The 12270-nt window shown below is 39.4% G+C and overlaps 1 protein-coding gene across 1 annotated transcript in view; it reads right to left on the minus strand.

The window, feature by feature from the left end:
- The window catches only part of B3GLCT (beta 3-glucosyltransferase), a 46391-nt gene extending 34326 nt beyond the window's left edge, over positions 1-12065 (minus strand). The window contains exons 1-3 of the mRNA XM_086881635.1: positions 11782-12065; positions 4472-4533; positions 2236-2275 (exon numbers count right to left, since the gene is read on the minus strand). Coding sequence (XP_086737761.1) covers positions 2236-2275; positions 4472-4533; positions 11782-11869 — 190 coding nt within the window. The 5' untranslated portion in view covers positions 11870-12065. The remainder of the gene's footprint in view (positions 1-2235; positions 2276-4471; positions 4534-11781) is intronic.
- Between the last annotated feature and the right edge of the window lie 205 nt (positions 12066-12270).

Raw genomic sequence — 12270 nt, forward strand, 5'->3', positions numbered from 1 at the left:
GTAACACACGATACTGCGACTTCTGTTTGGCCACAAAAGGCTGAACTCTACAGATACTATGTAGAAAATGTACCAGGAAACTCAGAATATGACAATTTAAGGCAGCACCACAAGGAAGGAAATTAATACCTAAGAGATCTGTACAAAATGTTGAAAATTGTGGAGAAGGAGCAAAGTTCACACCAAAAATAAAAAAGCTAATTTGAAAAATGGAGTAAAATGAACGATGGACAGTGGAACAAAGATGGAGAAAAACTGAAGGAAGAAGGGAAGAAGGAAAGTCTGAAGAAGGAAAGAAGTAATAAGGAAAAAGAGTGAAACCGAGCCCATGAAGAAGGATCACAAGGAAAACATTGTGAACAGAAAGAGCATTAACCACAAATACCTGCACTAAAGTTATGAGAAGACTGCTATGTCCAACACCTGAGGATTGATTACATTGCTTTGCTCCTCTGAACAGTTATTTGTTAATTTAAGCTTATGACAGCTCAAAACTGCAGTTACATGTTTTCCTACTTTTCCCTCAAAAGTATTTCCCCTCAATTTATTAGTTTATTCATCAAGCCATTGTCAAATTGTGTGAGATTTCTGATGATATATTATGGAGATGGAATAAGCATTGGTTTAGATATCAGTACTCATTTCACATTTTTCCCACAGAGTGTAGGAATCAATAGTGTTCATGCTCATCAACCACCAAACTGCTTCAAAATCCCATGCATAATAAAAACTTCTGAATAGCAACTAATTGCTACCTAGCAAGATCTTTGCTAGATTTCCTGTGCAAAAATTGAAATCAGTGTGAGAACTGAAACTACACTTCATTGATGCTAATGAGAGTCAAAGGGCTAAATCTACATGCACAACACCAAAAACACCCACAGAGACAAAAAAGCAAACATTGCCTTGTTTTTATGTAATTGCTGGTTTAGTACCAGTATATTTACAGATATGGAAGCATTGGAATTACACTTACTTTCACTTATGGTACATTTAACAACACCTGTGATATCCCACAATAGCATACTTTCTAGGGGTGAGATAACATCTACTCTGATGATTAAATCAAATGGAAATAGTTTCCTTGGCTGTAGGTAGTTTAAAATAGTTAATGAAAGACATATTTAGAGTATGAAAATGTCAACAAAAAATAGTTACAATATTGAACACCTCAATTGTTTCTCAAGCTGAGAAACACCCAATGAAGCATGAGAAAGCATAGTCTTTTGAAAGATTAATATTCAAATGTGCTACTAATCTGTATATAACAGTACAAAAGAGGAGAATGAAGTATCAGAAGAACTAAGAACCATCAAGAACTACATCCTGTTTCAAGCCCTTACATTTTATCCATAGAAATGGGTTAAAAGACCTAAAAAAAACCCCCCTCAAACCAAAACAACTTAGCAAGAGGCAAAAAAATGATGTACTGCATCAACCCAGCAGTCAATCTAGTCCAGTATATTTTTTAAACAGTAGTACTAGGAAAGAGTACTTAGGGACACCACAAAACCTTCATTTTCTCCAGTGCTCCTCATACCCTCACAGCATTGATAAATATTATACTAGGAAATGCCAGAGGACAGACATAATTAAGCTGGGTCCTTTTAAAAAAAGCAGAGCCAAGTCCTGAGGGCTTAGCAGAGCGAGAAGTCCACAGTTACAGTGCAGAGAATGCAAGTCAGGTTTGTTAACTTTTTGCCAGAAGGACATCAGGCTTGTCTTCAGAAAAGGCAGAACCTTGCAGGATTTTTATTCTCATTATTTATCAAGTGTCCAGCAACAATAAGTTGTTTTACTGCTATTTTACCTATTATTGCTTGACAGGCTTCTTAAATACTTGCTTCTAGTTATTATAATTTATTATATTACAAAGTTATTATCAGTTGTTAAAAGCAAGTTATTACCTGTTATTACAATTAGTGGCTAGCAAAATGGTAAAATTCAGTTTCATCTTAAATTGTTATGAGAACAGCTACTGTCATTAAATTTTATATTAAACTACAGTGCACTACAAAGAGTAATTCATCCTTTTCACGGTGCAAGTGCACTTAAATTACAATGTTCACAAAAATGTTATGTGTTATGTCTTAATGTTCACAAAAAACTTAACTACAAGAACTGCAAGTACAATCAAAGATTTAGAATTTTCTGTTTGATGAGGCTACATGAACCAAGAAAAGGAAAAATACAAACCAACAAAGTATTTGTGAAACAGCACTATACTCTACTTACCTCTGCCTATTTTACTAATTGTTCTACTTTTTTCAGATTTCTAGAAGAAAGAAAGAAAAAAAACAAATAAGAATATACACAAGGCCTCAAATATTTCTACAGAAACACACTGTGAGTCAAAGCACTCATCAGTTTATAATGTATACATAGAGGTTTTAACTCAAAAACTAATATGAAAAATAAAGTAAAATGTTATTCATCATCAAGATTTGCAAGAGATATTCTATATGCTTGCATACTAGTGCTCAGAAAATAAAGTAAAAGAGAGAAAATGCTTTTCCATAACTCAGTTTATACCAGAGCTCTTTAGATTATTACTAACAATGTCTTTTTTTTTTTTTATTATGTACCTCCTGAGCAGTAAATTTGGAATGTGGAGCTCTACAATAAAAACACACCTGTTCAGTATGGAAAAAACCCCAACATACTATATTCATTTAATCTACTAGCAAGCTTCTATCCAAACACAATTCTTAAAGGAAGATTCAAATGCAATTTATATCAAGACAAATCTCAAAAGGTTGCTGCACATAACATGACTCCACTGGAATTTACTCATCTACCACAAACATCAGGTATCTACACTGCCTAAAAAAATGTAGGAAGGAAAACAGACCCTTCATCTGTTACACAATTTATCCCAGGTGAAAGCACCCCAGTGCTTTGGTTTGCCCACATGAAAAAACAAACTCATCTTTACTAATTGTATAAGAATGTTGTAGGATTTACCTTGGTTCCCATGTTTTAAGACTTTCAGATAGAAAAGCCATACATATCATCGTTAATAAGCTCATACATTGTCCTCCTACCCTTGAGACAAGTTCTATTTTTAAATACTTAACCCTCTCCCTTTTTTTAAATATCAGATCTATGTAATCCTTTTAGCTCTACTTGCATCAGATGATCTTTCCTCTGACTATTACACTGAAATGAATAAGCTCCAACTTCCCTGGTAGCCATCTGTAAAAACTTTTCAAAAAATACTGCAACTACATCCATTCTTATGACCCTTTTCCTGCTGCCTGGCTCAATAGAATTTAAAAGGTTTCTTATAAGATTAATTTATTTTGATATCTATACACAACACTGTTATTATACAGCACAGTAAGTTAACATTCTAAGCTAACCTGTATCTGAAAAAACATAGGAAGGTTGATTTTCTGTGCAAACAAAAACCTATGTCTTTTGTGGTACACTGTGTGAATAACAAGACATATTTAAAATTACTTCTATTAAAACACAAAACAATTGTTGCCTGTTATATTCCTGTTAATGTTATTAAAAAAAAAAAAAAAAAAGAAAAGGAAAAAAAAGACATTTTGGACTGAAGAGTTCTAGAAAGCACCTCTGACTTCATCTGATGGAAGGTTTTGAAACTCTAAAATAGTAGGAGAGCCTTCATAAATTATATATTATATAAGAAGGGTAACAGCTGGATTGAGATAGTAATGGAATTCAACAAACAGCAACCTATTAGTAATGACAACAGAATGACATGACCAAATTTCCCAGATGCTGCAGCAGATCAGCAGTTTGCAATAGGGATATTTTTCACTTAGAAAAATTACTGTAGTTATAGCAATCATCATCAAAACCAAAAATTATTTAGAAATATGTACTTCTGACTATACTTTTATTGTATTTGATGTCAGATCACTAGATCTAGATGGCAGCTACAAATTCTAGATATTGATTCATTCCAGTCTTTTATTTTCCTCCCTTAAATTTCTTTTATAGACAAATATCTGTTACAAATAGGTACTCATATAAAAATGGTAATCAGAGGTCTGTCAAAGGACATGCATGCATACACACCTAACACTCAGTATGCTATTTAAAGCTAGGACTGGCTCTGACCATTAGTTCTCCTAATCTGGTTTATTTGAAATTTCATGTGTGAGCTTTGCTTGAGCCGTGACTTGAGTGGTAATATGTAATAATGCTAATTTGGCAGAGAGGCAGCCATTTCCCTCTCAATATATTATATATTTAACAAAACCAAGAAGAAAAGAAAACCTGTCTTTGAGTTAATAAAGGCTATATACTCAAAAATTTTTCTCAACAGGAATAGCACTAAGAACTGATATGACACACAACAGAAAGACAAATTTGGTACTACTGAAGTCAATAATTAAATAATCAATGCCACAGATATTAGGCTTTCTGCTCAGGTCTATTCTAGCTTATTTTATAATGTCTGTAAAATGTTCATGCTCTAGCAATTAAAATTTATTACCTGCAGCACTGGTAATTCAGTCTCATCTTCTGCACCTTCAGCAACTACACTTAGAGCAAAAGCTGAAAGAAAAAAACAGACTTTTTCATATTACAGGAGCTCACTTTCACAACTGATGAAGTTCTGCAGCAAAAAAATACCTCTATTTTCCCCCTTCCCCCATGAATTAGGTAGATTTGTCACATTAAATGATACTGTATTTGGAGTAATCTTTGTGAACATGAGTCTCTTCACAGAGAATCTATACATTTGCTGCCTGACAAATCCCACACCATCACTGAAAAAAATCACTCTGATATGAAGCCAATTCTTTTTTGGCTTCAAGGCAAATAAATCCCTTAAAAAAAAAAATAATAATCTGCCCAGTCCAGTAGCTCACTTGATAACAGCCTACCACATGAGAGACCTGCAGTCCACTGTCTTTGGGTTAAAGTTTGTATTTCCAAAGCTTCTCTTGGAGCCACAGAAACTGACAGTGGCTGACAGAAATTTCTATCAAAAATGAAGATGACTATCATAGGCTTTGAATGCCATCTTTGAAGAGGAGTCAAACTTTTAAATGTCTGAGACCCAAATAAATGTCTACAAAAAAAAAAGAGACCCCCACAGAGCTAACCTGCACAAAAGTAACATTACCTTAATCTATTCATAGTGACACCACCCTTTGCATACACTTCTGGTTTGTGTTAGAAAAAATAATCATAAAATGGGTTCTGGTATCACTTTTTTTGTTGTTGATGTAGTCACTTGATTCGTCTCAGTCTGCTCATTTGTAAAAGTACTTCCATTTAACATACGAAAGTCTTGATAATATTCTTCTTAAAAAATCTTTTTCTTAAAAGTACTAAAGAGATGTAAACGAAAGCAAATTGTTACAATTTGGAAGGAATTCAAAATACTATTCGTCATTGTCAAATTGATGGTTTTCTTAAAAACTAGGGCAGAAAACAGATTCAAGTGGATTGTCTCACTGCAAATTTAAATTATTTATTGCTTGAAATTGATTTCAGAGTGAATTGTTAGCCATTATCATTTCTGTGATGCACTAGAAACCTACAATATAGGACAGCAGGACAAGATTGTCCTAGGTCTAGGGTGCCCCATCTCCGAACACCTACATCCTTATGCTCTTCCAACTGGAGATCAAATTTCATCAAGGGTCCAGGAGCTGAGGTTCACAGCGACATCTCAGGTCCTGATGAACCTGCATCTCAAATCACATGACTAGATCCAGATATCCCAAATATCATTCTAACACAGGAGATGCATGGTGGCCATTAGTCAGAATCACAGAACATTCTGAGTTGGAAGGGACCTACAACTCTTAACTGAGTAGCCAGTACAGGGATTGAACTCATGTTATGAGCACCAGGTTCTAACTAACAGGGAAAATCTCAAGGTCATTTCCCTCCTTTTCTCCCAATATCAATCTCAAATCAACTCTAGAGAGTATTTAGAGATTCAGACAAGGAACAGCTTCCCCTACACAAGCCAGATCCACACCTTCTTGACACAGTCCTAATTACAAGATCAACACAAAACATTCTTATTCCAGGAAATGTATTAATTACATAGTATTAACCTGAAGAAGTGTCATCACATAAATTCAGCTTATTCACAAGCCTAATTTCAGTTTTTAATGTGCACCCAAGGAATGACAAATTAAACCTAAGACAACTGTGACTGACAAGAGATGCTACCTCTGTCACCACACTGCATTCGAAAACCCACACCACCCTGCTCCTAAGCTTTATAAAATATTAACACACATGATCCTTGAAACAAATCAAACAATAATCAGATCACCTATTTCACACCACATCTTTGAGAACACAGATAAAGCTCCTCAGAGAATTAATCAAACAACCTACTCATCCTGGTATTACTAAACCACAGATTTGTTGAGGTTGGAAAGGATTCCTAATGGTCATTTAGTTCAACCCCCCAGAACTGGATTCTCAGGACCTTGTCTAGTTAGATTTTTAGATTATTTCCTAGAACAGACTCCATAAACTCTCTGAGCAACCTCTTCCAGTGTTCATTCTTAGATTCAAAAAACACAAAAACAAACAACAAGATAAACAAAAACCAAAGAAAAAAGTAATTATGTTCAAATAGAATCGCCTGTATTTCAGTTTGTATAAACTGATTCGTGTCCTGTTGAGTACCAGAGTCTGGCTCTGTCTCCTTTATCGCATCCCATCAGGCATTTACATGTTGGACATCATCCCTGAACCTTCTTTTCTCCAGGCTAAACAGCCCCAGCTCCTTCAGCCTCTCCTTGTCTGTCAGGGATTTATGATAGTTTATTATTATTTTTCTATCCACCTCACCGTTCACAGACATAGCCCATACTTCCATCAGTTAGTTATGACATTAAAGGAGAGAGGACTGAACTCAAACTCCTTGCTGAAGTTGAGATGAACAGCATCCACTGCTTCCCCACATTCATGAAGGCAGTCATGTCACCACAGAAGTCTTTTGGGTTGGTTAAGCATGATTGCCTGTTCACAAAAACATGGTGACTTCTCCCAGTCACCCTCTTGTCCTTCATATGTTTGTCTTGTCCTACCTTGTGGCAGTGATGCTGAGGATTATTTGCTCCACCACCTTCCCAGGGATTGAGGTACCTCTAGCCAACTTATCCTTGCCCTCCTTGAAGACCAGGGTGATATTCTTCTAGTCTTGAGGAATCTCCCCCAGTCACCATCACCTTTCAAGGATTATCAAGTCTTGTGTTGACATTGTCAAACTCCACTGGCACTTGTATGTGCCTGCCATCAGGTCCTGTGGACTTCTGTATGTCCAGTTTGTTTAAATGTTCCCTAAACCAGTCCTCCTCCAGTGAGATTTACTCTTCTTTGCTCCAGACTTTCTCATGAGTTTCAGAGGCCTGGGATTTCTGAAGGTGAGTTTTAATAATATTGATCAGGGCAAAGAAGGTTCCAAGTTCCCTGCCCTCTTTCATGTCCTTCTTTTAACCCTGTCTTCCATTCATAAGAAGGCCTAATATTATTTTCCCTAGTCTCCCTTTTGCTGATACACCTGTAAAGCCCTTTTTCTTATCTCTCATAAGTTGAATCCCTCACCAGATTCAACGCCAGGTGGGCCCTGGCTTTCCTAATGGCATACCTGCAGACTCAGACAGTGTCTCCATGTCTTGGGGTGACCTGACTGTGTTTTTCCATCTCTTGTGGGCTTCCTTTTTTATGTTTGAGCTTTGCCAGGAGCTCCTGTTTGTGCATGTGGGCCTCCTGCCATCTTTGCCTGCCTTCTTGTGTGTGGGGATGGATCATTATTGTAGGAGATGAACCTTGAAAATCAACCAGCTCTGACCCTGTCACACAGTGCAGTTTCAACACTCACACATATAATTTATTCAACAAACCAGTACATGCAATGAATGCTAAAGTCTCTCACTGTATCATTATTCTTACTCCCTGTGATTTCAGAAAGGCACCTTCCCCTCCTTTTCCAACAATTAAACACATTAAAATGACCTGGTATCTTTTACATTAAGTATATCAGGAAGACTTTTTCCAGCTAATACATTTTAATAAGACAAGAACTGTTCAGTCTATTTTTAAACTACTGAAGAACCATTCACAAAACAGACAAACAGACCCCTGAAGACACCACCAAAAAAAGCCTCAAGAATCTTCACCCAACAGTAATGAAGTTTTTCACACACAGAGGCTGTATAAATTTATCTTAGCAACACTCTTCTACCTGATTAGCAAATCTGTTATGCACATCTCATTTGATAAAGCAGTCTTCAGAAGTCAGCTGTGGCCAAGACTCTTCTGGTTAAGCAACCTGATCTCTCAGCATGGAAATAAATATCCTCTTCTCAGGATTTACTGGGAAAAAGGCAGCAGGAAAAGAACATGGTAAATTTAGCTGGTACATGGTAAATTCAATGTACCAACAAAGGGACCATAGGGTAGGCAGAAAATAAAGTGCCTTGGAACAAGTGGACAACTCCAAGATTAACTCATCCACACGCAATTCACTTCCAAGAGGTTTCTGAAAAAGATGTTCCCAGGAGTGGACCACTGATAGAAAAATTGTAACTCCAGCTCACGGCCAGGTCACTCGTACAGCACAGGCAGAAACTATAAATTCTCTGTGTGAAGGATATTTTTTTGCTGTGTGCAAGGCATACATGCACAAAGAAGGATGACCTACGTCTAGGAGCTATCATTTGCTACTGTAACAAAACAGTAACTTTTCGTGCTCAAACATCATTATTATTTCAGACAACTGCAACAGATTTCTTTCTAAAACACACATCAATGTCCGGAGCTAGAGGCACCTTAGGTAAATCCAGAATTTCTCATAGTCCTTTTCTGTGTGCTAATACAATGTAACAATTGTATTAGCTTTATTTAATACTTAAACAAAGTCAGCTGGACCGCTGACTTGCCATAGAGCACTGAGAAATTACATTGCAAGAAGAAACACTAGCTGGTAAAAGCTGAAGCCCAGTAAGGTACCACCGTAACCAAAAGACCACGGTGATTAACTGTACCATTTCGAATAAACAAAGCTACCCAAAGCAGAAAAAACACCAGCAAGGCACCATCTTAAATGCAACCTGTAATCCTGTATTTGTCACTTCATTATTTAATGCATTGTGTGCTCTGAAGGTTGTTAACACACGTTGTGCATTAACATCATGTCATCCGGCAGAAGCAGACAGAAGCAGAAGGCATCAATCGCTAGTGCTCCCCTCCTTTTGCTAAATGGCCAAGAACTGAGGATCAGAAAAGGAAAGAAATCTTAGAAAGACTTTTAAGTTTTATATTATCATCAATCTTATCTTTATGTCTTTTGAGAGCATGACTAAATTCCACCGGAATAGCTAGACAATGTTTTTGAATCCATTCAAAATCTGGACATGTAATATGAGAATTCCTATTCAATTCAATTCTTTCAATTCCTACTTATTTTTGTCAAGTGTTCTATTATTTCCATAAAAATCTTCTTAAGTATATAGACTTGCTTATAACACTAGAAAGTAAAACTCAGTAATTAGTTTCATTGCTCAGCAACCGAACTGCAGGAACATGTGCAGGATAGAAAAATGGATGTAAATACTGCAGCATTAAAATACAATAAACTGTACAAATATCTAGAATTATATATCACATTTTATATGTAGAAGCAATTCCTACCACCTCACTGAGCTGAGGGTCAGTTTAAATGAGCTACAAAAAAGTAACAATTCTGTGACTTAATGTATGGCAAAACTGTGACTGATAATAACCTGTAACTGATAATTCAAATAATGAGAGCCAGGGATTATGTAGTGTGCAGTAGGGAAAACATTTAAAATAGAATGTCTTTATACTTCTAGTAATAATTTAATGAAAGGCCTGTTTTTTGTTTTGGTTGGGTTTCTTCCCCCTTACAAGTTTTCAAAGAACATAAGATTCTATGGATTGACATGATTCCAGAGAGAATCTGCACTGATGCTGTCAGTCAAAGAGATGGGATCTTCCATTATGAGACAGCACTATAAATTAGTTTTGTGTATTTATATGCAAGCTTTTATAATATTTCTTCACTGCTGCCACCCTATCAGCGTCAAAGACTCTGGTCTAGCCGGATAAGAATGTATAACAGATTCTTCAACACAAAATGCAGAGAAAGCAGGGGGAGGAGGAAGAGGAGAGGCTGATGCAAGCAAATTTACAGCATCTGAAGCTTTTCATAAAATAGAAGCAACTACTTGTATTTCTTTACACAAATGGCACGTATGGGAAGAAGCCAGCTGAAATCACCACTCTGAACTACTGGAGTGTCTAAATGAGCACTGTGTACACCACTGTCTTTATAAAAGGCAAGCAGAGAAAACCAGTAGAAGAAAAAGCATCATCACGATCCCTTCTGATTGCCTAGAAGTTACACCATACAAAATCATCTGATTACATTTTCCCATTCTGTAAGCCGCCACTTGCAAGCCAGCATTTATGGAATAACCAAACTACCAACAGACAAGCTGTTTGCTTCTGTGGAAGGCAATCCAAATTATTTCTGTTTTCGAAGAAAAAAACTCACTATCCAGGCCATCTCAAAAGCATGGGTTATTTGGGAAAGGAGTGACTCTGTAACATAAAAAGATATTTAAAAAAAAAAAAGAAAAAGAAAACCACAATACTGCAGGAAGCTTCTGGTGAATAAATTCCATACAAGCATTAATCAAAATTAATTAATCAATTAATCAACTAAACATGAACACAAGTGTTTCCATTTCTGCTTTACGCCTGCATGCATGTCGGTATGTATGCATGCACAATAAATACAGATATGGGAAAAACTGAATCTGCTATTCTCTGAGTGTGATTACAATCTGTTTGCAATCACAGTGCTATAGTACCTTACTGGTAGTGTCCCGAAAATAATGAAATGCAGCTTTAGGAAGAGCTGCACAGTATTAGGACTCCTCCAAAAACCAAGCAGTGTCAGTGAAAGGAAAAGTGTTTAGCAGAAGAAAAACCAAAATATTAGTTTTACTTTGCTGAAAACGTGATTTATTAGTAGCAGTTTTCCCCTGCATGATTTTGATGAACAAGCCATAGCAGTGGAAGAGAATCAAATCCAAAGGCTCACAACAACCTGACAAGCCTATGCTGACAGAGATGGAAATATTCAGGTAGAATATAATGAGAAACAGAAGAGATTTCAGACTAGAAATAATGAGAAACAGAAGAGATGTAAACATTTGCTTCTGTCTCTTACACTCACGCCAACAGCTCCCAACTCCAGGAGCCTGTAGCAACCCAATCGCTGACATACTACTAACCCTTCTCCTTTCATCTTCTCCCACCTGACTAAACACATGGAAAACATCTCTAAAACACAGCAATGCCTTTCTTTCCTCTCGGCTGGCATTTTCGGCGGGCGCTTTTGCCTTTCCCCCCGCCCCGAGCAGAGCACGCCGTCAGACACCCTCACGAGTGCTCCGCGCTGCGCTCGGCTGCTGACGGAGCTGCTCCCGACCCCAGGCCGGATCTCCCCGTCCGTGCCCGCACCCCCTGGCCCCGCACCCCGCCCCGGGGCCAAGCAGGGACCCCGCTCCGCCCGGCCGCGCTCCAGCTCGGATCGCCAACAAACTTCGGCAAGAGGAGCACCTCGGCTTCCCCGCCCGCCTCCCCGCGCGGGGCGGGACGGAGCGGGCAGGAAGCGGCGCCGCTCCGAGCTCTCCGTGCCCTCCTCCCGGCCATCGCCTCCTCGGAGGGGCCGAGCGTCCCGGCTCTCCTCCCTTCACCTCGCCATGGCGTCCCGGCCCGGCCCCCGCCACTCACCCCGGGCGCGGAGCGGCGGCAGAAGAAGGACGAGGTGGGCGCAGGCAGCGAAGAGGAGCCAGCGGCTGCAGCCGGGCTCCCGAGACATCTTGGCGGGGGCCGCCGAGCCGCACGGCGCGGGGAGGAGGCGAGGGGCACGGTGCGCCCGGCTGCCCGCCTCTGCCGCAGGAGCGCGGGCGAGCGGCCTCCGGCTGGTGGTGCGGCGGTCGCCGCCTGCCCGCCCTCCTCCTCCTCCTCCTGCTGCTGCTGCTGCTGCTGCTGCCTTCCCCTTCCCTCCTCCCGGCAGGACCGGCCGCCGGCAGCAGGGGGAGGCGCTCGGCGGCCGCGGCGCCCTCTGGTGGCAGCAGCGGGAGAGGCAGCGCCCCTCGGCTCCCCGCGGTCCCGGGGCGCTCGTCACGGGACACCCGCCGGCCCCGGGGACCGGGAGCGAGCATCCTGCCCCAAATAACCCCAGTCGGCACAGCTTTCCTTAGACATTAACGCTGCTTA

This window comes from Cyanistes caeruleus, chromosome 3 (genome assembly GCF_971803275.1).
Source record: "Cyanistes caeruleus chromosome 3, bCyaCae1.hap1.1, whole genome shotgun sequence".
Taxonomy (NCBI): Eukaryota; Metazoa; Chordata; class Aves; order Passeriformes; family Paridae; genus Cyanistes; species Cyanistes caeruleus.